The sequence below is a fragment of the Argopecten irradians genome, chromosome 9 (assembly GCF_041381155.1).
Source record: "Argopecten irradians isolate NY chromosome 9, Ai_NY, whole genome shotgun sequence".
Lineage (NCBI taxonomy): Eukaryota > Metazoa > Mollusca > Bivalvia > Pectinida > Pectinidae > Argopecten > Argopecten irradians.
Genome location: NC_091142.1, coordinates 711,668 through 737,723, shown reverse-complemented (window position 1 = coordinate 737,723; position 26,056 = coordinate 711,668). Strand labels below are relative to the sequence as shown.

General features: G+C 36.8%; 3 protein-coding genes and 1 long non-coding RNA gene across 8 annotated transcripts in view; 1 reads left to right on the top strand and 3 right to left on the bottom strand.

The window, feature by feature from the left end:
- LOC138331040 (aspartate--tRNA ligase, mitochondrial-like) overlaps positions 1-26,056 on the top strand; it is a 669,399-nt gene that overhangs the window by 309,231 nt on the left and 334,112 nt on the right. The gene's annotated exons all lie outside the window — the stretch shown is intronic.
- Positions 1-26,056, bottom strand: part of LOC138331034 (uncharacterized) — a 213,252-nt gene that overhangs the window by 83,046 nt on the left and 104,150 nt on the right. The gene's annotated exons all lie outside the window — the stretch shown is intronic.
- Positions 989-6,483, bottom strand: LOC138331026 (uncharacterized). Of its 2 annotated transcripts, none has more exons than XM_069278482.1 (2): positions 6,055-6,483; positions 989-5,331 (listed from the first exon to the last, which is right to left on the bottom strand). In XM_069278482.1, the coding sequence occupies exon 2, from the start codon at positions 5,324-5,326 to the stop codon at positions 4,007-4,009; it is 1,320 nt and encodes a 439-aa protein (XP_069134583.1). In that variant the 5' UTR covers positions 5,327-5,331; positions 6,055-6,483; the 3' UTR covers positions 989-4,006. The 2 variants fall into 2 exon arrangements, with proteins under 2 accessions (XP_069134583.1, XP_069134582.1); XM_069278481.1 differs by having other exon boundaries at positions 6,055-6,465.
- LOC138331025 (uncharacterized) lies at positions 16,214-26,007 on the bottom strand. The gene is made up of 2 exons (XR_011209645.1): positions 22,537-26,007; positions 16,214-22,341 (listed from the first exon to the last, which is right to left on the bottom strand). It is a non-coding gene; the product is annotated as an uncharacterized lncRNA (long non-coding RNA).

Sequence of the window (26,056 nt, the reverse complement as noted above, 5' to 3'; positions counted from 1 at the left end):
CCATTTCTTGACCACTGGTTCATTCTCTTCATTTGATGGTAGCTTCCTTTTTCGGGAATCATTTTCTGGACACCATTTCTTTACGTGTCTCTGTAAATCGTGAACGTCTTGAAACTTGATACCACAATCGTCGCAGGCCGACATATTTTCTTGATCTGGTAATATCTGCTGCTGCTGCTGCTGCTGCTGCTGCTGCTGGGTATACGTCTGCACGGTCGGAGTGTCAGTCTCAAAATGATCGTTGATGTGCTTTGTTGGTCCTTTTATAGACCGCTCGGAAAATATGTCATTGCGCATGCGTGATGATTCGGGTGTTGATGGTTTTAGATCGATGAGTAGGTAACCATATGGCTTATCAGTAGCCTCACTGAAATGTCTCATCAAATATTCATGATTCCCAGGGTACATCTGTCTTGCAAGAGTCATGACCTGCTGTTTGTCGATAGGATTGTTGAATAGCACTAAGTAGTGACAATTCCTCCTCTGTGTTGGGTCTTTATTGTAGTAAAGGTTTTGATTGATAGCCAAAACGGACAAATTTCTGTGATGACTCCCCTCCATAAATAATTCGTTGATACGAGGATCTTTGCTTGCTGTCGACATGAGATCATCCAAGATCACCAAGTTTCTCACGTTTGGACTAATGAAAGAATCCTGGTCTAAATCCAACGGAATCCCTTGGATGAATTCTACCGCTGGTGAAACCGTTGCTTTGATGACATCATAAAGTGGCTGCCACCGTTTGTAAAGCCATAAAATACGCTGAGGAGGTGGTGATAGTTTTGTCATACAAGATTGAAGCAGTGTTTTGACAAAATAAGTCTTCCCACATGAGGTCGGTCCCGAAACAGTTGCGGTAAATGGATGTTTAAATAACAAACTCTTGATGCTGCTGCTGCTGCTGCTGCTGCTGCTGCTGCTGTTGTTGTTGCTGCTGCTGCTGCTGCTGTTGCTGCTGCTGCTGCTGCTGCTTGTTGCTGCTGCTGCTGCTGCTGCTGCTGCTGCTGCTGCTGCTGCTGCTGCTGCTGCTGCTGCTGCTGCTGCTGCTGCTGGGTATTGTTCTCTCCTTCCATATGTTTATGTTTTATGTGACGTTTTAAATCATGTGGCCAGATATATTCACTAAAGCAAATTTCACACTGGTGCTTCATATCGATGTGTTCTCGTCGTCGTCCAGATTACTAAATGAGAGTTTCACAGTTTGTCCCTATATATATACCGTGTCAATTGCATTGTGGGTAAAAATAACTCGACCAATTATAATGATATTTAATATTTATAGTCCCTGTTAATGAGACGGAACACAAGTCAGGGACCCATCTTGTGTCCATCTGTACAACAATCTATAATGGACAATGTATATTTACAAATAGTCGAGAGTCATCTACCACCCGAATGATGGTACTCGAATAATCTGTGTATATGTACACCATTTCCCATCACACTATGTCTTGACATTAGACCTTTCTTGGGTAGTTTACTCTCCTGATATTCTCCAATGCCCGTATGCATAACTAGTGATGCCATCGGCAAGCAAATATCGTTTGTCGTCGAATGGCGAAAGGCCTCTTTTGGTTAGAGATACATTAAAAAGTTGATGTTTGTAACTTCTGATCTGGTTCATTTTTGACATTATGATTTTCTTTTGCAGAAGGCTTTCTTTGTAGTGCTCGAAACGGGTATGGTTTTCGATGACATATTTTTTATGCCTTTCGCTTTTTTCGATTCTACGTTTGTTTCTAACATTTTCCCATCTTTTTCTTTTTTACAATTGTAAGTGTAGGCATACATTTTCGCTTTTAATCCAACAAAAGCGTGAATCGGGTTCCCAAAGGTTTCGTCCTTCATTTTCCCTAATACCTTTTTATTTTCCGTGCTGTAGAGAGGATGCGATGTGCAATATTCTGAGGTGTCAAACAAATGTTTGTCTTCCGACATATCTTGATAAATGTCCTCTGTCCTGATGACGTATGCCAAACTGTCGGTATCAGTAAAGAGGAGACGTGCATTGCATCCATATTTTCGTTTCATATAATTATAATGAAAGTCATACATCAATGTTTTAGAGACATCGAGAATACTGAATCCCACGTATATAGGTCGGTTCAGATATAGTTTTGATTTTAGCATGTGGACACCAACCAAATCCTCCGAAAAGATCCTAAACTCGTGGAAAGTTGGTTTACATGTTAATTTCATGGCCTTCTTCTCGCTGTTGACGAGTTTGACATCCATTCTCTTCCTTAAATTTTCCATAGTCTTCCCAAAAACGCTATTATTCATCAGCTTATAGAAATCTTTCTCGAAGCTGTTTCGCGAGTGCTTCCTATTTTGGGTGTTGTAATCAATATAAGGCTTCAGCCAATGCGACTGTTTGAACGCTAATATTCTGTGAACATTTGTAAGCTTCATGCCAAGAGAAAGATATTGCTTTAGATTTCGATAATGTATGACATACTTCTCCTTGTTTTTGAGATTTGGTATGAGTTTTTCGGATGAATGATAATGATCTAAGCAGTCATGCTGATTTCCACAGTCTCCTAGATCCCGCCATAATGTTTTACTGTAGTTTGACAAATTATCCTTTCCTACAGTTATTCGTTCAGGAGCCAAGGGGTATTCATTGTGTATATCATGGAGATCTGTTGAGTACTCGAGATTTACTTCTAATATGTATCCCTCACTTGCGTCATCCGGAACTGCCGTGACATCAAGCTTGTCTTTGTCGGTATCACTCAGCCAGAAAAAGTCATGAGTGGGTAGGGATTGAGACATGGCCCATCCATACAAATTGTTTGCATCTAAGTAGGTGATGTATTCTTTTGGTTTCAATGGATCATAACCTGGTACGTATGGGTTGTTTGCCTCTGCAAACCGATGACTGATCATGGATATACCCCCTCGCAAGCCTTTTTCGATAAACAGATGTTGATCGATGTCTGTGAGTAGCTCTAATTGAACTCCCGTCATTTTCAATGCTGCTTGCCACGCTAACCCAGGGGCGGTGTAAAAGTGAGCTGCATCGAGCCCGTATGACTCCAGACATAGATTCCTAAGTTCTCAAACACATCGGCGAGCCCGAGCACATCAGTTAGCACGTAGAGATCCGAGTATTCTCCAAGATTGTTTATTCTAAATGTTTCCCATACTCGGAGAGCGTGTTCATACTTTTCATCAGATATGTCTTCTCCAGTCAGACTGCTCCGGAATGCTTCTTTTGGAGGTAGACTGGCTTCCTGAAACCTATGCGGACCATCGAAATAGTCATAGGGATACACCTGTTTTTGTAGGAGAAGTTCTATATCCTCTTCACCAAAATGCTGTGTCATGTGTTCAAACTTTTCTTTACCGTCTGCGGATAAATTCACGATGAGTTTTTCCAGTGATGTCCCCATAAACTGAAAACTGTCTATGAAGTCCATACAGCCCATGGAGAACGAAATGTATTTCTCCATTATTGTTGGGTATACATTTGATCTCTTTATCACACACCTTTCCAATGGCCTGCATGATTAGATGGGAATCGTAACCGCGTAAATTGTGAAATACAACCGGAATGCGTCCCGTGAACTTAAAGTTGATGTTGCACTCGTTGTGAGCAGCTCCTCTAAATTTACCGGTCACGTGACAATGGTCCCTTACTCTGTCCTCACCTAACTCTTTTCCGCAAATGTGACAGTTAGTTGCTTCATCGAAGGCTTGCCAGTCAGTCCCCGTCATATCCATTGGCTCGACGTGTTTGAACCTTTGCTCTATTTCTTCCTGTTCTTTTAGCATGCACTCAACAAACCTTTCCGTGACATCTGTTCCTCTGTAGACCACGGGTTCCTTTGATGTTTCTTGTATGAGCCCTACGACTTTATAGGCGAAGCTGGATGGTACATGATGTGTGGTTTTCTCCGTGTGTGATTTGTCTGGGTCGACATCACATCTCTTTATGGGCACCTGGAATGACTCGAAATCTGCATATATAATGTAAGGTACCTTAAGCTGCTTTCTCACATCCTTATAGAACAGCCACTTGTCCTCTTCTGTTGGTAGTTTTATTTTTTGAGTGCCATGCTCTCGACAGTAGGATATGTGATCTTCTAAAATTCTTTGTTTTGTAAATCCTTGCAAACAGTAGATACAGAAAAAAGTGACGGTGACTGTCACTCTTTTGATTGTTTAACAGACGATTCAGATCTTTAATCCAACAAAAATGTGACTTTCGTCCATCTGATATCAACAATAAATCGACGTGTCTCTCAAACCTTTGCTTTGTCACGTGGATCGGGAAAAGCGAACCTTTTTCGTATCCTAATACGCTGATGCTGATTTTGTTCAGTGTTTCAAACTTGCTGATGTCGGCTACTTTGACGGGAAAAGTTATGCCTGTGAAATCGAGTTCATTCTGATGGATACTGTATTTACTGACTCGCTGGGAATTTCTCTTGGCCGGGTGTAATGCAGCAAGCACTGACCACATGAAACATTTCTTGTCTTTGTTTTGAACGTTGATGATGGCATGCTTTGATCTCAGCTTGATCGGTAGAGGGATGTAGCTAGAGCCTTTAAGAGGTTTATAGCGGGCAAAGTGTATCTGAATTTGAATCACCTTGTCCAATGTCCAATTACTTCCCTGACGTTGGTATTCGATGAAGGAACTTTGCATCTTTCGGATAGATTCCTTCATACCTTCATCTATATCTAATGGATTTAAAGTTATTTGACACTTTCCACGGAAATGTGGTGTGACGCGCTCCACTGTTTCTCCTTTCGGTTTTGACAGCTGGACTTGTATAGATAAGTACCACTTGACACCTCCACCGACAACAGCTTGCTCTATTATCTTCTTAATGGGGTCGTATTGTTGTTGTATAAAAGTAGTTGTGTCTAATTTAGCTTGACTCTCGGCAGGAATGGCTACTACTTTAAAGGTTCCCCCGAGCGCTTCTTCGGAGCATGCATCATTCTGTTGGCTATCATCAGCTTGCTTTACAGCAGCCTCGGGGACTAAAGGTGTGTTGTTCTCCTTGTTGTCCTGCCCGCCTATTTGGTTTGACATGTGACTTTCCAAATGCTTGCGGTACTTGTCATTTCTCCAAAATGATTTTCCACAACAGGTATGCAGAGGTTCACCGTGTATCTTCTTATGTCTTGTGAGTCTATCTTTTCGCCCAAAGTCTTTATCGCACACGTTACATTTCCATTTCTTATCTCCATGTTCGACCATATGTCTGGTAAGAGTTTTTTTGTGTTCAAAAGATTTGTTACAGTCATCGCAAGACCATTTCCCCTTCTTAGCCTGAATATTATCGTGATCCATAGCTTTCCTTTTCTCCATAGTTTCTACAATAACAAAATATGCCGATAAGCTCCCTACGATGTATCCTGAATGAATGATGTTTGAAAATTACAAGCCCGTCCATTTATATCCTACAAATCAATGACGTCATCCCCTCAATTTGATTGGTTAATATTTTTCAGGTACTATTAGTATTAGTAGATTTTTTAAGCTTACAGACGTGTTTTAACGACTGATTAAAGGACCGGAGTCCTATGGCGTTCGTGCGAAGAACACAGACTACTGTCACCAGTAACTGGCATCACCCAATGGGTCCACATGAATTATTGGTCGGAAAGAGCTTCCTGGATATCGCGGGGACATGTCACATTATAGCGCCCTCTTTCCGTTGTGGACTTGTGACATCGCCCTAATCCAGTACACCTAATTCATGCGTGACAAACACCTCAGTTGTTCTAATTACTTAATATCGAATTATAATTTTATGTTTGATTAATTCCTACTATGCAGTATAATTGTGTCTGATTAAAGGACCGGAGTCCTATGGCGTTCGTGCGAAGAACACAGACTACTGTCACCAGTAACTGGCATCACCCGAAGGGTCCACATGAATTTTTTAGTCGGAAAGAGCTTCCTGGATATCGCGGGGACATGTCACATTATAGCGCCCTCTTTCCGTTGTGGACTTGTGACATCGCCCTAATCCAGTACAAAATCCATGCGTGACAAACACCTCAGACTTTGTTAGTAATTGTGCTGAAACTTACCTTTTCCTCAGCTGTATATATTCCAAGGGTTCTGCTGCTTCTCGTTCCGGGGTCTTCTGCAGAATGACTTATTACTTCATTTACGCCTGTATTTATACCCTCTCAATCACTCCGTTATTTTCACGTAATTTGATTGGTTGATATATTTTTGTGCAATTTTATTTTTCATTTTTTTAGTGTCATCGTAGTGGTCGGACGTGTTTTACATTGCTCTGTAGGAAATTATACGAATTTTATGTAGAAATACAAATTTCATATTTTAGACGACACCGGCTCTGTGAATCGACCCAACACCTGAGTTAGCTACCTAGGCTGTGAATGCTTAAAACCGTCTAGACCGCTACGCTACAGGGGCCGGATATTGACTAGGCTATTTAATTTTCTATGTATACACCTGTGTGTGTATATACACATAAATAGGTAACGCTTCCTGTAAGCGGCCATTTGCAGTTATAGTGATAATAGTGTGAGCGGAATTTAATACGTTTAAGGTTTGTTATTAAAAACATTTATCCTCGACTATGTTAAGATTATACCTAAATACGTTTTACACAATGACTACATTTCGAGTAATAACGTATAACTATATACGAGGAAATGTACCGATTTACCGGCACATATTCTTAATGTTTACGTGTATATAACTAAACCCGAACATTGTTGTATGTGAACACAAAGAACTTTTAGTTCGTGGTAACTTTTAAAACAACTTCCTATAGTTTTTTTATAATTTTACACGTTATCAAATCACATCTATATATTCATATGGAACTGGTTAACAGTGTCACTATTTCGAAACGTGATGCAATCGTATTCGCTAGAGCTAATCGTTGTACATGTATAGATATGTAATCGTGTTGAGTAAATAAAGCCATTGTTGCAGTGTTTCTCTATTTTATATTTATAATTTAGGGATGTTCATCTTCAATCGTTTTTTTTTATGTTGTTTATGTGTGCCAACTCTGTGTTACTATAGTAAACAATAAACATCTTATTCAATATATATATGTATCATGGAAATATAATATTCCTGAAGGTTTGACGAAACACGAATAGCATAGTTAATGAGTGATCATAATCGAAATTTACAAGTTAGTGTGTGACCTGGTTTAGTAGCCATTCTCGGCGTTGTTTACACAACAGGTTGAAACTTGTTTGACTATTTCTAAACGTGATGCAATCGTTGCCGTTATCAATAGATGGATTACCCCATGACGATATAAATAGATGGGAAAACCCATATCGATTAGAACCCCCCTCTTCCCATGACGTCATCGATCGGTACCCCCCTCTTGAAGGGGGGTGCCATAGGGAGGTGCCAGGGGGTGGTAAGGATTATATAGGAGGTGCACTGGGTGACCCTGTGCCAAAACCGGTACTTTTGTACTACTTTCATCCGTTGCCCCCGTGACAATCATGTCATCTAGGATACATTGTACTCGAGGCACACCTTGTAGGACCTGGTCGATCGATCTCTGCCAGATTGCTGGAGCAGATGCTATACCAAACACTAGCCTATTATACTGGAATAAGCTCCGATGTGTGTTGATGGTCAAATATGCTCGATCTTCTTCGCGCACTGTCATCTGCAGGTATGCATTTTTTAGGTCTATTTTGGTGAAATTTCGGCCTCCTGCTAGTGTAGCAAAGATTTCTTCTATTTTGGGCAGCGGATACTGGTCCACATCAAGGACCGGATTTATGGTCACTTTAAAGTCACCGCAGATACGAATACTACCATCACGCTTTGGAATAGGTACAATGGGCGTGGCCCACTCAGAATTGTCAACCTTAGACAAAATACCGGTTTCGACTAATCTGTCTATTTCTGCATCAACCTTCTCCTTCATGGCAAAAGGAACTTTACGTGCTTTACAGAATTTTGGGTTTGCTCCTTCCTTGACCTTCATCCGTGCTGTAATGTCCTTGAGAGTACCTAACTCATCTCTGAAGACTTCTGGATATTTCTGGGTCAGTTGTGCTGTACTGAGACTTGGTTTCGAACCTCCTGAAACTGTAACGGCCTTTACCTCATGCCAATTAAGTTTAATTTCACGGAGCCAGTCTCTGCCAAACAATGGTGGACCTCCATGCTTCACCACGAGCAAATCTAAGTGCTTCCGTTGATTGTTTAGCTCTACATGTACACTGAACACTCCTAGAGGACTCAACTTTTCCCCTGAATGTGTTTTCAGAGTTACTGAAGTTTCTCTGAGATCTCTTTTCCTCTTTGAGAAATGTTTGTTGAAGGTAGCCTCACTGATAATAGACACTGCTGATCCTGTGTCGAGCTCCTTGCTTACCTCCATACTGTCCATTTCCGACTCTGATTCACTTTCATATTGGATTCTATGAGATGGAGCTCCCTTGTTCCGTGGCTTTCCCGACAAGCATGCCTTCTTTATATGGCCTTTTTTCCCACACTTATGACAAATGGCATCTTTAAAATAGCAATCTTGGGGTTTTGTGTGTCCCTGTACACCTAAAACAACCATTAATCTTCTCAAATTTCTTGGTAACTGGGATTTTCTTAGGAACTGGTTGTTTCTCTTTCCGTATTTTGTTTACAGGTGCCTTTACATGTTGCCTCTGCAGTTCTACAGCATCCTTAGTTGCTGTTTCGATAGCTATCGCGACCTCTAACGCCTTCTGATATGTCAAATCAGCTTCCGTCAATAGTTTCTTCTGTATGTGTTCTGCTTTCAGTCCACAAACGAGTCGATCTCGTAATGTATCGTTGAGAGATTCTCCGAAAGAACAATTTTCGCTGAGTTTTCTGAGAGCTGCGTTATAATCTCTAATAGATTCTCCCTCCCGCTGATCGCGCTTATGGAAGCGGAAGCGTTCCGCTATCACCAACGGCCGCGGCGAGTAATGTTCCTGCAAAATCTTCGTCAAAACTGGATATGTTTTGGTTGCGGGAGGTCATGTGCGGTCAAATCACGCAACAGCCCGCAAATGTCCTTCCGCCGATCAGACTCAGGAGCGCTGGGACTTGTTTTTCTTCTTTTATCGTATTGACAATAAAATATTGATCTAAACGTTCTTTATAGGCGTCCCACCTTTCTATGCTTTCATCGAACGTATCGATTCTTCCCACTTTACCCGTCATACTGGCGTATTGAAGTTTCACAAAAATCCGGCACCGACACACGTGGTGCGAAAAACGAAATCTGCCCAGAACAGCAAATACCTAATAGTTCATGGGTTTTGGGCTAATATTGTTTCAAATCGACTCTTACGATATTAGTTCGTCGTTTCCTTCATAGTTTGTGAAGTTTGTGTCATCCTCGTCGCCAATATGTGGTGTATTTGCCACAGTAACTCACAGGACATCAATAACACAGCTAACAAGCATGGCCGTCATGATAGAACTACTTTTATTGAGTCTTAGTATCATTGCGCAGGGTCCGGATGGGACTATTTCCGGAATGTATGATATTACATTTAGTTAGTAAATACACTACAAGTACATACTAAAAGCGGAATGAAAACGGACCATAGAAAAACATAGAAACATATAAGATTAAGTTCAATATTTTCTTTGCCTTTTCTCTGAGCTGAGCAATCTCTGCATAAAACTCTTTTTAATTTGTTGGAGCAAAAGTATTATTAAAACTGTTCGTTTGTACTAGACCTGGCTACCTTGCACTAACACAAGCTCACAAATTATAAAATGGCTTTCAACAGAACAATTAAAATTGCTAAGCAATATCATCATATCATTGTTTAATTTCCATATTCTGTCTAATCAAAGGGTTAAGCTTCCGCGTAGCTCACCTAGCTTTTTGGGAAGCTAATACCTGTCCCAATTGTAGTGTCACGAGTAAATTGAACTGACATAACCGTAACCCGACAGCATCTAATTCCAGACAGAGCCCGTCTGATTGTCCGGTACCTGATAACACACCAATTAATTGTCCAGGCCCTGTACCCTGTACATTGTAAATATAATCATGTATTGTAGTTAGATGCATTGTTTTCAATCTGATTAAAATCAGCTGTTTGATACTCCGCTTACTACGTGCTCATTTTAATCAGATTGCATTGTTTTCGGCAAGGCAGTTCCCACCAGTACCCAGGCGAATAAACATGTACATAGTGTAATCTATGGAGTCTGTTGTGTTACATCAAGGATTTATAAGTGAGATCATATACGTCCTTGGTTACATGAACGAATAACAGAAATGAGAAACCAGCAGCTAAATTCAAAACACAATTTAAAGTTGTATGGTCTATAACTTTTGCACTTTTGGTCATAGTGAAAACTGTTTAAGTGTTATACATATTTTTTCCGTCTGCCTGAGGTTTAAACTTTCTAATTTTACCACTTTTTATAAAGTTGCAGCACTGGAAGTATCTTTAATTATTAAAGTAAAAAATCTTTTTAACGTGTACACGTAAAAATAGGCTCGAAAGATGCCGAATCATTTCGAACTCTTCCGAACATCGTCGCGACAATCTCGAAGTAAAACGAGAGTTGTGAAACCAAGAGAAAATATCAACAATTTTTCATAAACAAAACATGTGGTCGACCTCATCAGACTCTATCTACAAAGACAATAATGCTCGCACATTACAATATTTGATACACACAACATTTTACGGTAATGTGTAAATTGGATGTTTCAAATACTCAATCTGTGGACACATTAGGCAAGGCAGTTCCCACCAGAACCCAGGCGAATAAACATGTACATAGTGTAATCTATGGAGTCTGTTGTCATTATACAAAACAACGAGATATAACATCAATTATATTTAAATCTCTGCTATTATTCAGGAGATGAACGGAAAAAACCCAAGTATCTTAAAGTTTGTTCTTTATTGAAAGAATAATCCATCACATTTTCATAATTGTAGTGGTGTTAAACTAATTATATAAATAAACGTAATGTTAACTGTGAATTTCCTGATCCCGGCATGGTTACACTTCCTCGATCGTACAATCGATCGCCCCGTGAAATATTAATATAATAAAACCCACGTACTCTGATTTCAATAATTGACCGATTTCCATTTAGTTTTCAAATATTTGTTACTTGGTAAATTTTACATAATAAAATATTAAATTGATTGAATTTGAACATATTGAACCTTTTGAATTTTCGGTGGTAAAACTGTACACAAATCGTCGAAGCTACCCTAAATTTATAATGGCGACGATACTGTTCCGATAGGGTCGTGAAAGATAGCACAATTAAACCCACATACTCTGATTTCAATAATTGACTGATTTCCATTTAGTTTTCAAATATTAATTTTCTATTGATTGAGTTTGTACATATGGAAACTTTTAAAGCTCCAGTACAAGTGTTAACAAATTATCGAAGGTAATAACCGTATCCAATATATCATGGCGAAGAGATACAGTGCCGATCGAGCAGTAATAGATAGCATAATTTGATATCTAATTAACGGAAAGTGATTTACAACTGCTATAATCACAGGTGTCATACTGTCATCAGGTGAACCGTCGACCAGAACACCTGGCCACCGCCACAGGTCATCGCCTCACTTAACTCAACGGGGGTCCATTTACCTGTGTCTGAGTCTCGAAGGCTATAAAACAAGTTTGTAAATTAGATATTTTTCTAATCTTAATTTTCCCAAACAGCTTTATATATAATGCATAGAACCATATTGAAATAAAAGTCAATTCTAAGTGAAATGTAAATATTCCGCTTTACCAGAGCAAGGATTTATAAGTGAGATTTGAATATAATTTATATAAATACCTTGCTTTAACAAGCATTTTTTTTTACTAAAGCCGAATTGAATTTCCAAGGTTTAACTCATTAAATTTATATGTGTCGTATTTTTCATTCTAACGAATCAAGAAAAGTTTTTATAATATGTCATTAATCACCAAAATTTACCAACATTTTGATCATTACTTACAGAATTTTCAATGCATAGGTTTTAATTATACAATTTTTCATAAAAAACAACACAGAAATATATACATATATAAAACAGTAAAATCAAAGTACTGAAAGTACTGAGAGCTTAAGGCATGTTATAAAGTTTAATTTGCAGGTATTCAGACAATAAGACCAATGAAAACAACGAAAATCACTACAACCTACACCTTCAAAAATGTTTTCTTTTGAAAAAGTCCCTCAGACGTTTATTTTTTTTAATAGTCATAGTTTCTTGAGTAAACCTCTTGGATATTGAAGTAATTTATCTTGACAACTTATAGAAATGGTTTATTAATATTGTGCAATCTGAAGTTCAGTGAAGCATGGTAACTCTATTTGTTTTGGTACATGATCACGTGAACATGACCATCAAAATGAACTTTATATTTTGCAAAATATATGAAAAGACAGCTGTGTAAAATTATAGGTAAACAATAGTTTATGGCTCTGGAAAAATCAGAAAGTCTTAGTAAATCTCTAAGAACTAAAGTCTATGCATTATCAAGAAAATGTCATATTTTGTGAATCTGGATATGTTTTCTATTTCATATGTATTTGGTGTTATAAGTCAGCTTTGATATCGGGTAGTACATCACTGTAAGCATCCTCATAAAAATTATTTGATACTGAAAATGTTAGTAATAAGTTAATTCATATCTTGTTAAAATTTGCAGAAACAGTCTGATCAGTTACCAGTAAGTAATATTAGATGTAATATCTCTTTCTACAGAGTACAGAATGTTCATAATTCTGTAAAAGTTTAACAGCTTTTAATCAGCAAACTCTACATTTTATTTAATACATCCAAATATTTTTGTCTAAACCTTCTAAGACCCTTGATCTTAGTTTGTTTTTTAAATATGCTTACAATAATTCCCAAACTGAAAGGTAAATTTTGGAAAATATCATAAAACAATGAAGTACTGGTACTTCGGATCATCTGATCATTTCTCGTTTAGCTCAATCATTTTTTTATATAGTTACTGATAAATTGTTCATTTCTAATCAAACCTACAATATCCATTTGAAACATTTTAAATTGTAAAAAGATATTGAAATTCGCCAAATGATAAAGTTTACAACCTAATGATAATATTTGATGAAAATAGTAATAAATCAGGTTTGTAACAAAAGGAGTATCTTCTAATATTAGACACATTTGTTGTTAGCGTAAAGTACAGAAAACTTATCTCCACAAAAAAATGCATACTAATGTAAAGAGAGTTTCTCCAAATTTTTTATCTGTGAAATTGACACAAAAATATCCCGGTTACATTTTAGGTTAAATGTGCCATATCTAAACTGTACGAAAAAATTTGGCATATTTTTTCTTCAGTAATCTACAGAAAACCATATGGTTTGATGAAAATCGTCCAATTGGTACAATTGTCATTTTTTACACTTTATGTATGGAAAGATGGATACACACCTGCAGAAATTACTTAACAATTACAAACAACCTGTTAAAATTGAAATGAAATCGTAGACCACAAATTGGCTTTATGGTCTGACCATATGTACCTGTTTCACTTCACTATAGATGTAAATGTAATAATTTTTGCAGTAATGCCACAAATAATAATTAAATATGATTTTTAGTTCCAAGTTATGTTCATATATGACATTATGATACACCATTCGGATTTTATAATTATTATCGATGTTAAAAAAAAAAAAATTTCCTAATGATAAATATCTTACTTCCGGTAATCCATTTATCATAAAAACATTACACTGTTAGGCAGATGCCCCATTCCCCAGAAAACAGATACTGTATGTCCTAGAAAAGTAAGCTTAATTTAAGGCATTGAGTATCTATCGAAAGTCAAATGTCTTGTGACCGATTTTGATAGGAATTATTTCAAAAATATTCAACTGATCACAGAAAATACATTTATGTTTTGTTTGACATTCTTTTTCATAAAAACTCTTAAAAATGAAAGAAAACATTTAAAAATATAAAGAAAGCAAGTCTTATATTCATTAAAATAAATGTTTGTCCAACACTTTTGTTGCATATATTCACTTATGTAGGTAAAATCATTCACACTTGAGGGCAGCTATATTGTCTTTCATCTCAGATCTGCATTCAACAATCATTTAAAAACATTATTTTAATGTACACACATTATTTTAATGTACACAGAAAGAAACTCTGATTATTTTACTTTATTACTCTGCGGTCTATAAGCCTTAGATAGTAATATCATTATCAGAGATTATGTAAGTTAGATGGGGGAGTCACTAGTGTGCTTAGACTGTGTGTGAATAGATGTAGTTGTGTATAATACACAGGCTTGTGTATTCTACACAGAGCAGTCAGGAAGTAGGTGGCGTAGTAGTAGAAAAGGCAGCTTGGAGTAAGTAGGTCACCCATGATCACAATAGCCTTAAGGCTATACATAGCCTTAAGCTAAAAAGCTATGAGATACTTTCGATGTGTATTGGTTTTTATATAGTCAAATATGCCGTACACGGCTTCGTTGGCTAACACTATGATAACTCGCCTCCAGCTATTAGTGCGCAGACGCACGGCTTGGTCTCGCGGTAATCGTTCATCCGTTTACGATAACAACAGGTGGGTACGTGATATCGCGAGAACAGCCCTAGTTACTTATCCCAATTACATTTAAATCTCTGCTCTTTCTTATCCTGATCTTTTAGATACAGTCCTTGTTTATATCCTAATACATCCAACACACAACCATCCATAAATACTTTATATACTTCTTTTCACATTAATTTATATCATTACATAATTATAAATCCTTGTACACATCTATAGACAGGGGCGTTGCTAACAGGAAACTAAAATAAGTACGCAAATTGGTAAGCATTTTAGTGTTTTGGGGGTCCAGGGGTCTCCCCGGGAAAAACATTATGATTCAGAATGTCTGAGATGAGTTTTACAATGTATTTTGATGATTTTAAAGCGTTCTTAACATGGTAATTTTTCGTTTAAAGTTACGTGTACCTGCATTTAGAAAGGTAATTGTGAATGTCGTCATATCATTATGCAAACCTTCTCGATCTGAACATACCGGCTTCACACCATCGGCACATTCTTGTGTAACTTAAATTAATCTTTAAAGAGACATTTTTGAAATAGTAGAATCCCTTGATGGACATTTTAGTCTAGTTCATGTGTATTGAATTTTCATTATTAAAAGTTTGGACATTACCTGCTTGAACGGTTTAGGAAATGCACTCCGCATCGGAAATGTTTCTAAAATGAAGTATGAAAAATGTGCAAGAGGGCCCTTTTTTCTTTTCAAATGTGCATTTTTGGAACATTTCAGTCCGCAAAAACGGGGGAATGTGTCAAAAAGACATGTTTGGCCCCCCTTCCTGGTGATATACACTGTACAAGCTTTATTAATAATCTTATAATCATAACAAGTGATCACAGGGGGATCTTGGCGCTCACCAAAGATTGATCTATGTCTGAGAGATGAAAGGGGGATCTTTTCTATGCTTTTCAAACTTAAACTTCTTTTTTCTGCTTTTCAAACTTTAAACTATCAAATGTTGACCGATCAGTCTCAAAATGCTATAGGCAGAACTAGGGCCCTAGAAGAACCTATACATGAAAATTTGAAAACAATCCCTTGAGTATTTTCTGAGAAATAGTGGTAACAAACATCAACTGCCAAATCCAAGATGGCTGCCTGGAGGCCATATTGTTTTTTCTGATCAGTCTCAAAATCAGCATGACCCTCCTAGGGCCCGAGGGAAACTTACATATGAAATTTGAGACAGATCTCTTCTGTACTTTCTGAGAAATAGGGTAATAAATATCAACTGCCAAAATCCAAGATAGCTGCCTGGCGGTCATATTGTTTTCTATCTGTCTGAAAATTTGCATGACACTCCTTGTGCCCTAGGGGAACCTACATATGAAATTTGAGACAGATCCCTTCAGTACTTTCTGAAAAATAGCTGTAACATGCATTGTTTACAGACGGACGTCGGACCATGGACCACGGACCACAAAAGGGGATTTGAATAGCCCACCATCTGATGATAGTTGGCTAAAAACATCTGCACCAAAAAGCATAAGTTGTCTCCCTTATCTAGAAAACTATCAATATTTATAAGTATGTACATGGATTTATAAGTGATACGTCCTTGGTATGTACAATGTTTGATCATGTAATGTACTTAATGTTGAAATAGTGGCATCAAGACGAACAGGTGGTAATATATCTCGATCAAAGTATGGAACACAAACTCAGTTCTCCTAGGAATCTATAGCTTTTTATTTCAGGGTACAAAAGTGTAGATATGTGTACATTGAGAAAATATTGTGAGAAATGATAAGATATTTAAACATTAAAATCATTGAATTAACAACTGATATATAGAGACATTTCTAATGTTTGGAATAATGAAATGAATCCATTTTCATCTAATAAACCAAGTGCTATCTTTTATTTTTTCAAAACATAAATAATTCCCATATGAAGGATTCCCTTGATTACACGCAATCATGCATGATTATAGAAATTAAAGTGAAAAGTGGGGCAATGAAAACCAGTCTAAATGCATTCATTGGCCTTCCAAAAGTCCTTACATATCAAAACGAGAGTCAAGTTCAGCTTATGTTGTCCAGTTTCGACCATTGGAATTATGGAAAGAACTTGTGTAAATTTTGCACAGTTCTAAAAATAATTTTTTTGAAAACGAGACTGTGTGGAAATGTCAACACGGACATAGCCAGCTGGGAGGACATTTTAGGATTCCTGTAATATAAGTCAATTTCTTCGCATGCAGAGCGATTTTGATGGGAAATTTAGTTTTTCTGTTTTATAAGAAATTATACTGGATATATCAAAACAATTTTAACAACTTCAGCCTTCCTTTGCCCGACTATTCACTTTAAGTTGTGTAAAGGTGAGATCATCTTTTATCAAAGTTTCAAAAATATTTTGGAAATTGTGAATTAAATATGACTGTCTTGTTAACATGTAGAAACATTGAACAAGAAGTTTATGGGGAAAAAATTTATAGAATTTTGGATTTCATTCTTTTTATTTCAGATTTTTGGTATAGAGCAGAATTTGTACTTTTCAATAATTCTTCAGTTTTGCACTTTTCAATAATTTTTCATTTTCAAATTAAACAACTGCATGTTTTTCAGAGGTAGAAATTCACGAAACAACAATGTCTTAAGTGACAGTGAAATCGGGATATCAATCAGACAAGTAGAAATACAATTTCCTCAGTCAAAAATTACTGTTCAAACTGAAACATTAACGGCTATAGACTTTCAAACAACATACATGTAATATTAAATTTATGATAACAAGACATCACTGGTCAAAATTAAAAATTATCAATAGTTATGAATGACAATATTCATATTTATAAAAAAAAAATTTGTACATGATTATTGTGTAACTAGATTTCATTTCAGAAATACATTTGACAAAACAAGTTCACATTATCACATAAGCCATTAGATATAATCTGGTATAGTTAACAATCTGTCTGAAAAATGTACAAGTATTCTTAACACAAAAAATATTTACAACAGGAACAAAATATTGAATACAATTAATAGTTGTAATTTACCTGTGGAACAGGAACAAAATATTTAATACAATTAATAGTTATAATTTACCTGTCAGAAACAGGTAAAAACTTCAGAGCTAAACCAACATATACACACATGAATACTGGTGTAGTTGTTTGTTCTAGAAAAACACATACACACACATGTATACCGTAATTGTTCTAAACCAACACATACACACTTGTATACCGTAATTGTTTGTTCTAGACCAACACATACACACATGTATACCAGTAGTTGTTTGTTCTAGACCAACATATACACACATGTATACTGTAATTGTTTGTTCTAGACCAACACATACACACATGTATACCGTAATTGTTTGTTCTAGACTAACACATACACACATGTATACTGGTAGTTGTTTGTTCTAGACCAACACATACACACATGTATACCATAATTGTTTGTTCTAGACCAACACATACACACATGTACACCATAGTTGTTTGTTCAAGTCAGGAGATGTGTTAATTAATTATTGAAATGAAACGTTTTAACGCACAAGATAAAATTTGAGGAAAAGTAAGAAACAAACTTGAATGAGTAATCTTATTCAGCAGTGATGAGCAGTATCTTTCAACATTTCCTTTTTAAATGATTCAGTTCAAGGATCAAGGATTGTAACATGATTTGTTCCTTATGTCACAACAACTACAACGAAATTATCGCTTTGATCCAACACAAAAAAGGGACTTTATGAGTTAATAAAATTAACGGTATACACTCCTTAATTAGAAAAAGAAACAAAAGTGTGGTATTTCCTGTTTTTAGGGCCCCTCTCCCCTTCAGCTTCTCACTATACAATGAAATGATAAAAGCATCAATCAGAAACACTGAGAAATGATAAAAGATCATATATGGTTTGTGCACTTTTTTGGCCCCATAACTGATTAAATTGTTGGATTTCAGATCTAGACAACATCCCTGAAGTGATGTGGTACATGTATTTGTATATCATTGCATCTGGAAACTGTCCTAAAACTGCAGAAATTATATGCCTAGAAATCGCATCATTGACAAAACCTTTCATTTCTCCTTAATATGTATAACAATTCATTTACATTAAGTTTGTTCAAGATTAATTCCCACTCCACTGTAAATTGTCAAGGACATGGGCCAAAAAAATCACAAAATTTTCATCCTTAATTCATCCATAATTTGGATGGTTAGCTACCTTTTCTAACGACCAGTAATGTTCTGAATATTTGAAATATTCAGTACATAACTGGTCATTAGAAAACGTAGTGGTATTTATTTCAATACCACAACAGTGTATTTAATCACACTATATAAATTAAACAATTTCGGGGCCAAAAAGTGCCCAATTAATCCCAACAGTGTTTCAAGATCAATGTTAGTAATAGCACTGCGAAGTATTGTTTTCTAATGCCAAGAAAATTTCAAATAAATCAAACACATCAGAAAAATAAATATAACAAAGAAATGAAAAAAAGAACAAGAGGCCCATGGGCCTTAACGGTCACCTGAATTAGAATATATAATGAAACAAATAATAAAAGAAATGAAAGACATAAAAACACTATATGCTCTATTGCTGGGCCTTGAAGTTGGTCAGTGCATGATTTATAAATTTGACCTTTTTAGACTATGAAGAGTATTTGCTTCCATCAAACCTGTGAACTTAGAGGTATTTTTTGAAATTTTAATCAATTTGACCCTGTTTGGTCCTGCCCCTCTGGTCCCCCAGGGGGTCATCGAGGACGGATATGGATGTTAAAATGCTATATCTTAGGCTAATAATTCTAATCAAGTTTGACTAATTTCCTACGAAAATTGGGCAAATAATGTTCACAAATATGTTTTTCCTATATAAACTAAAGTAAACTTGACCCCTCCCCAGGGGGTAACGTAACACCCCAAGGTCATATAATTCACAGTTTTTATAAAACACCTGAAGACCTTTCCATCTATAATTATTTGATTCTACTATATCCAGAATTTTAGAAGATTTTTGAAGTTTAAGGCTATTTGACCCTTTTTTAGCCCCGCCCCTCTACCCCCAGGGGGTAGGCCAGGACCAATGTGGATATGATATTAAAATGCTATCTCAGGCTAATAATTCTAACCAAGTTTGATTCATTTCCTATGAAAATTCAGCAAAAAATGCTCATTAATGTGTTTTTCCTTTATAAACTATAGTAAACTTGACCCCCTCCCCAAGGGGAAACAGGAGATCCCAGGGTCATATAATTTACAATTTTTATAAACAAACTTTAAGATCTTTTTATCTATAAAGTGTATTTGATTATACCATTTCCAGAATTTTAAAAGAATATTTTTGAAGTTTTAGCCTATTTGACCTTTTTTGGCCCCGCCCCTCTGCCCCCAGGGGGTCGACCTGGACCAATATGGATATGATATTAAAATGCTATCTCAGGCCAATAATTCTAACCAAGTTTGACTCGTTTCAAATGAAAATTGAGCAAAAATGCTCATAAATGTGTTTTCCCCATATAAATTATAGTATAATTGACCCCCTCCCCAGGGGGAAATGTGAGACCCAAGGGTCATATAATCCACAATTTTTGTAAAGGACCTTAAGACATTTCTATTTATGAAAAGTATTTGTTTCTACCATTTCCAGAATTTCAGAAGAAGATTTTTGAAGTTTTAGCCTATTTGACCCTTTTTTAGCCCCGCCCCTCTGCCCCCAGGGGGTCGGCCAGAACCAATGTGGATATGATATTAAAATGCTATCTCAGGCTAATAATTTTAACCAAGTTTGACTCGTTTCCAATGAAAATTGAGCAAAAAATGCTCATAAATGTGTTTTCCCTATTAAACTATAGTAAACTTGACCCCCTCCCAAGGGGGAACGTGAGACCCCAGGGTCATATAATTCATAATTTTTGTAAAGGACCTTAAGACCTTTCTATTTATGAAAAGTATTTGATTCTACCATTTCCAGAATTTCAGAAGAAGATTTTTGAAGTTTTAGCCTATTTGACCCCTTTTGACCCCGCCCCTAAGGCCCCTGGGTGTCAGTCATAAAAAATTTGTTCATAGGATTAAATGGCCATCTCATACTGATAATTCTGACAACATTTGACTCATTTCCTATTACAAATGACCAAATAATGTTCAAAAAACTGTTTTCTCAATATAAAGTATAGTAAACTTAACCCTCTCCCCAGGGGGAAACTACAGACCCCAGGGTCATATAATTCACAATTTTTGCAAAGGACCTTAAGACCTTTCTATCTATGAAGAGTATTTGATTCTGCCACATCTGTGAGTAGAGAAGAAGATTTTTGAAATTTTACTCAATTTTACCCCTTTTGGCCCCTCCCACAGCCCCCTGGGGGTGGAGACAATAAATTCACAATTTTGATTGGCCTTATGCCTTAGAAGGTTTGTGCAAAATTTCATTGAAATTGCTTCAGCAGTTTTGGAGAAGAAGTCGAAAATGTAAATTGTTTACGGACATACGACGGACGACGACGACGGACGACAGGCGATTAGAATAGGTCACCTGAGACGACGTCTCAGGTGACCTAAAAATTACTACACTCATATTTCTGTTACTTATTATAATCAAACCCTTGTAATGTTTTCTTTCAATGAGAAGAAGATTCTTCATTATATCAGTTACCAATGACATTCGCAAAACAGTAACAAATTAGTAACGAACATGCCCAAATGTAATATGGATTTCAAAATTCAACTATATATGTACTATATTGGTAATTTTTGCAGTATTTTATAACAGAATAAACTACAGAGACAAAAATCCTCAAAAATTTCAACAACAAAAAAATAAAATGAAATAAAATCTTATTTGAATGCCGCCTATTACATGGCGTGAAAAAACTGAAAATCGAAATTTGAATTAATGTAAGTTAATTTGGTCAAACTTGTAAAAAATATATGCATAAGGAGTAAGTGACACATTGGGATGATAAAACAGACTCTCTTACTAGTCATCGTTTATCAAGCATACACTGTACACGCAGACAATTTCTGCAATGAGACGGAACATTTAATTTTTGTACAATTACACTTGTAATTCTTTAATGCAGTCCCTGACTAACTTATGATTTTCAGATACAAAGGAGGATGGGTTAGTACACTAATACCCTGATAGCAGTCAGTATAGTACCAGTATATAAACTTTGGACAGTATTTAGCCATTTATTATATGTGTACAAAATGTGTATGTTAATAGATAAAGGAATAAGGCTTAAAATTACTTTTGGAATCCAGGGGTTCAACAACTAGGCCTTAAAGTTTAAATGTTGATGTGTAAATAGTACTGACTGCTTATCTTACTGATCAGTCAGTGCTTCGTGGAGCTGTTGAGTTATCACACTAGAGTCACTCAACAGGAAGTTGGAGTGAATTTGTTATATAACAAAAGACATTGATCCTACTCTTAATAATACTAACAAATGTCCGTAACATCATCGTTATCATCATCTAAACATTCAAAGGTATTCTAAAGTGGTAATTTACAGACATATACATGGTATACTGATAAACCACAGACAGACTGAGAGTCTAAGATATCGCTAACACAGAAATTACTGTACCTAGTATACCTGGTAAGAACTGTGACTGAGAGTCTTAAGATGTCACTAACACAGAAATTACTGTACCTAGTTCACCTGGTAAGTACTGTGACTGAGAGTCTAAGATATTGTGTGACTGAGAGTCTAAGATGTCACTAACACAGAAATTACTGTACCTAGGATACCTGGTACGTACTGAGACTGATGAGAGTCTATGATATCGCTAACACGGAAATTACTGTACCTAGTATACCTGGTAAGTAATGTGACTGAGAGTCTAAGATATCGCTAACACAGAAACTACTGTACCTAGTATACCTGGTAAGTACTGTGACTGAGAGTCTAACATATCGCTAACACAGAAACTACTGTACCTAGTATACCTGGTAAGTACTGTGACTGAGAGTCTAAGATATCGCTAACAAAGAAACTACTGTACCTAGTATACCTGGTAAGAACTGTGACTGAGAGTCTTAAGATATCGCTAACAAAGAAACTACTGTACCTAGTATACCTGGTAAGAACTGTGACTGAGAGTCTTAAGATGTCACTAACACAGAAATTACTGTACCTAGTTCACCTGGTAAGTACTGTGACTGAGAGTCTAAGATATTGTGTGACTGAGAGTCTAAGAAATCGCTAACACAGAAATTACTGTACCTAGGATACCTGGTACGTACTGAGACTGATGAGAGTCTATGATATCGCTAACACGGAAATTACTGTACCTAGTATACCTGGTAAGTAATGTGACTGAGAGTCTAAGATATTGTGTGACTGAGAGTCTAAGATATCGCTAACACAGAAATTACTGTACCTAGTATACCTGGTAAGTACTGTGACTGAGAGTCTAAGATATTGTTAACACAGAAATTACTGTACCTAGGATACCTGGTAAGTACTGTGACTGAGAGTCTAAGATATCGCTAACACAGAAATTACTGTACCTAGGATACCTGGTAAGTACTGAGACTGATGAGAGTCTAAGATATTGTGTGACTGAGAGTCTAAGATATCGCTAACACAGAAATTACTGTTCCTAGTATACCTGGTAAGTAATGTGACTGAGAGTCTAAGATATCGCTAACACAGAAATTACTGTACCTAGTATACCTGGTAAGTAATGTGACTGACAGTCTAAGATATTGTGTGACTGAGAGTCTAAGATATCGCTAACACAGAAATTACTGTACCTAGTATACCTGGTAAGTAATGTGACTGAGAGTCTAAGATATCGCTAACACAGAAATTACTGTACCTAGGATACCTGGTAAGAACTGTGACCGAGAGTCTAAGATATCACTAACACAGAAATTACTGTACCTAGTATACCTGGTAAGTACTGTGACTGAGAGTCTAAGATATTGCTAACACAGAAATTACTGTACCTAGTATACCTGGTAAGTACTGTGACTGAGAGTCTAAGATATTGCTAACACAGAAATTACTGTATCTAGTATACCTGGTAAGTACTGTGAATGAGAGTCTAAGATATCGCTAACACAGAAATTACTGTACCTAGTATACCTGGTAAGTACTGTGACTGAGAGTCTAAGATATCGCTAACACAGAAATTACTGTACCTAGTATACCTGGTAAGTACTGTGACTGAGAGTCTAAGATATCGCTAACACAGAAATTACTGTACCTAGTATACCTGGTAAGTACTGTGACTGAGAGTCTAAGATATCGCTAACACAGAAATTACTGTACCTAGTATACCTGGTAAGTACTGTGACTGAGAGTCTAAGATATTGCTAACACAGAAATTACTGTACCTAGTATTCCTGGTAAGTACTGTGACTGAGAGTCTAAGATATTGTGTGACTGAGAGTCTAAGATATCGCTAACACAGAAATTACTGTACCTAGTATACCTGGTAAGTACTGTGACTGAGAGTCTAAGATATTGTGTGACTGAGAGTCTAAGATATTGCTAACACAGAAATTACTGTACCTAGTATACCTGGTAAGTACTGTGACTGAGAGTCTAAGATATCGCTAACACAGAAACTACTGTACCTAGTATACCTGGTAAGTAATGTGACTGAGAGTCTAAGATATCGCTAACACAGAAATTACTGTACCTAGTATACCTGGTAAGTACTGTGACTGAGAGTCTAAGATATTGCTAACACAGAAATTACTGTACCTAGTATACCTGGTAAGTACTGTGACTGAGAGTCTAAGATATTGCTAACACAGAAATTACTGTATCTAGTATACCTGGTAAGTACTGTGACTGAGAGTCTAAGATATCGCTAACACAGAAATTACTGTACCTAGTATACCTGGTAAGTCCTGTGACTGAGAGTCTAAGATATCGCTAACACAGAAACTACTGTACCTAGTATACCTGGTAAGTACTGTGACTGAGAGTCTAAGATATCGCTAACACAGAAATTACTGTACCTAGTATACCTGGTAAGTACTGTGACTGACAGTTTAAGATATTGTGTGACTGAGAGTCTAAGATATTGCTAACACAGAAATTACTGTACCTAGTATACCTGGTAAGTACTGTGACTGAGAGTCTAAGATATCGCTAACACAGAAACTACTGTACCTAGTATACCTGGTAAGTACTGTGACTGAGAGTCTAAGATATCGCTAACACAGAAACTATTGTACCTAGTATACCTGGTAAGTACTGTGACTGAGAGTCTAAGATATCGCTAACACAGAAACTACTGTACCTAGTCTACCTGGTAAGTACTGTGTCTGAGAGTCGTAGATATTGCTAACACAGAAATTACTGTACCTAGTATACCTGGTAAGTACTGTGACTGAGAGTCGTATATATCGCTAACACAGAAACTACTGTACCTAGTATACCTGGTAAGTACTGTGACTGAGAGTCTAAGATATCGCTAACACAGAAATTACTGTACCTAGGATACCTGGTAAGTACTGTGACTGAGAGTCTAAGATATCACTAACACAGAAATTACTGTACCTGGTATACCTGGTAAGTACTGTGACTGAGAGTCGTAGATATTGCTAACACAGAAATTACTGTACCTAGTATACCTGGTAAGTACTGTGACTGAGAGTCTAAGATATTGCTAACACAGAAACTACTGTACCTAGTATACCTGGTAAGTACTGTGACTGAGAGTCGTAGATATTGCTAACACAGAAATTACTGTACCTAGTATACCTGGTAAGTACTGTGACTGAGAGTCGTAGATATCGCTAACACAGAAACTACTGTACCTAGTATACCTGGTAAGTACTGTGACTGAGAGTCTAAGATATCGCTAACACAGAAATTACTGTACCTAGGATACCTGGTAAGTACTGTGACTGAGAGTCTAAGATATCGCTAACACAGAAATAACTGTACCTTGTATACCTGGTAAGTACTGTGACTGAGAGTCTAAGATATCGCTAACACAGAAGTTACTGTACCTAGGATACCTGGTAAGTACTGTGACTGAGAGTCTAAGATATCGCTAACACAGAAACTACTGTACCTAGGATACCTGGTAAGTACTGTGACTGAGAGTCTAAGATATCGCTAACACAGAAGTTACTGTACCTAGGATACCTGGTAAGTACTGTGACTGAGAGTCTAAGATATCGCTAACACAGAAATTACTGTACCTAGGATACCTGGTAAGTACTGTGACTGAGAGTCTAAGATATCGCTAACACAGAAATTACTGTACCTAGGATACCTGGTAAGTACTGTGACTGAGAGTCTAAGATATTGCTAACACAGAAATTACTGTACCTAGTATACCTGGTAAGTACTGTGACTGAGAGTCTAAGATATCACTAACACAGAAATTACTGTACCTAGTATACCTGGTAAGTACTGTGACTGAGAGTCTAAGATATCGCTAACACAGAAATTACTGTACCTAGTATACCTGGTAAGTACTGTGACTGAGAGTCTAAGATATCGCTAACACAGAAATTACTGTACCTAGTATACTGGTAAGTACTGTGACTGAGAGTCTAAGA

Coding starts and splice junctions, on each gene's coding strand:
- LOC138331026 (XM_069278481.1), bottom strand. CDS start 2,970: ATGACGGGAGTTCAATTAGAGCTACTCACAGACATCGATCAACATCTG.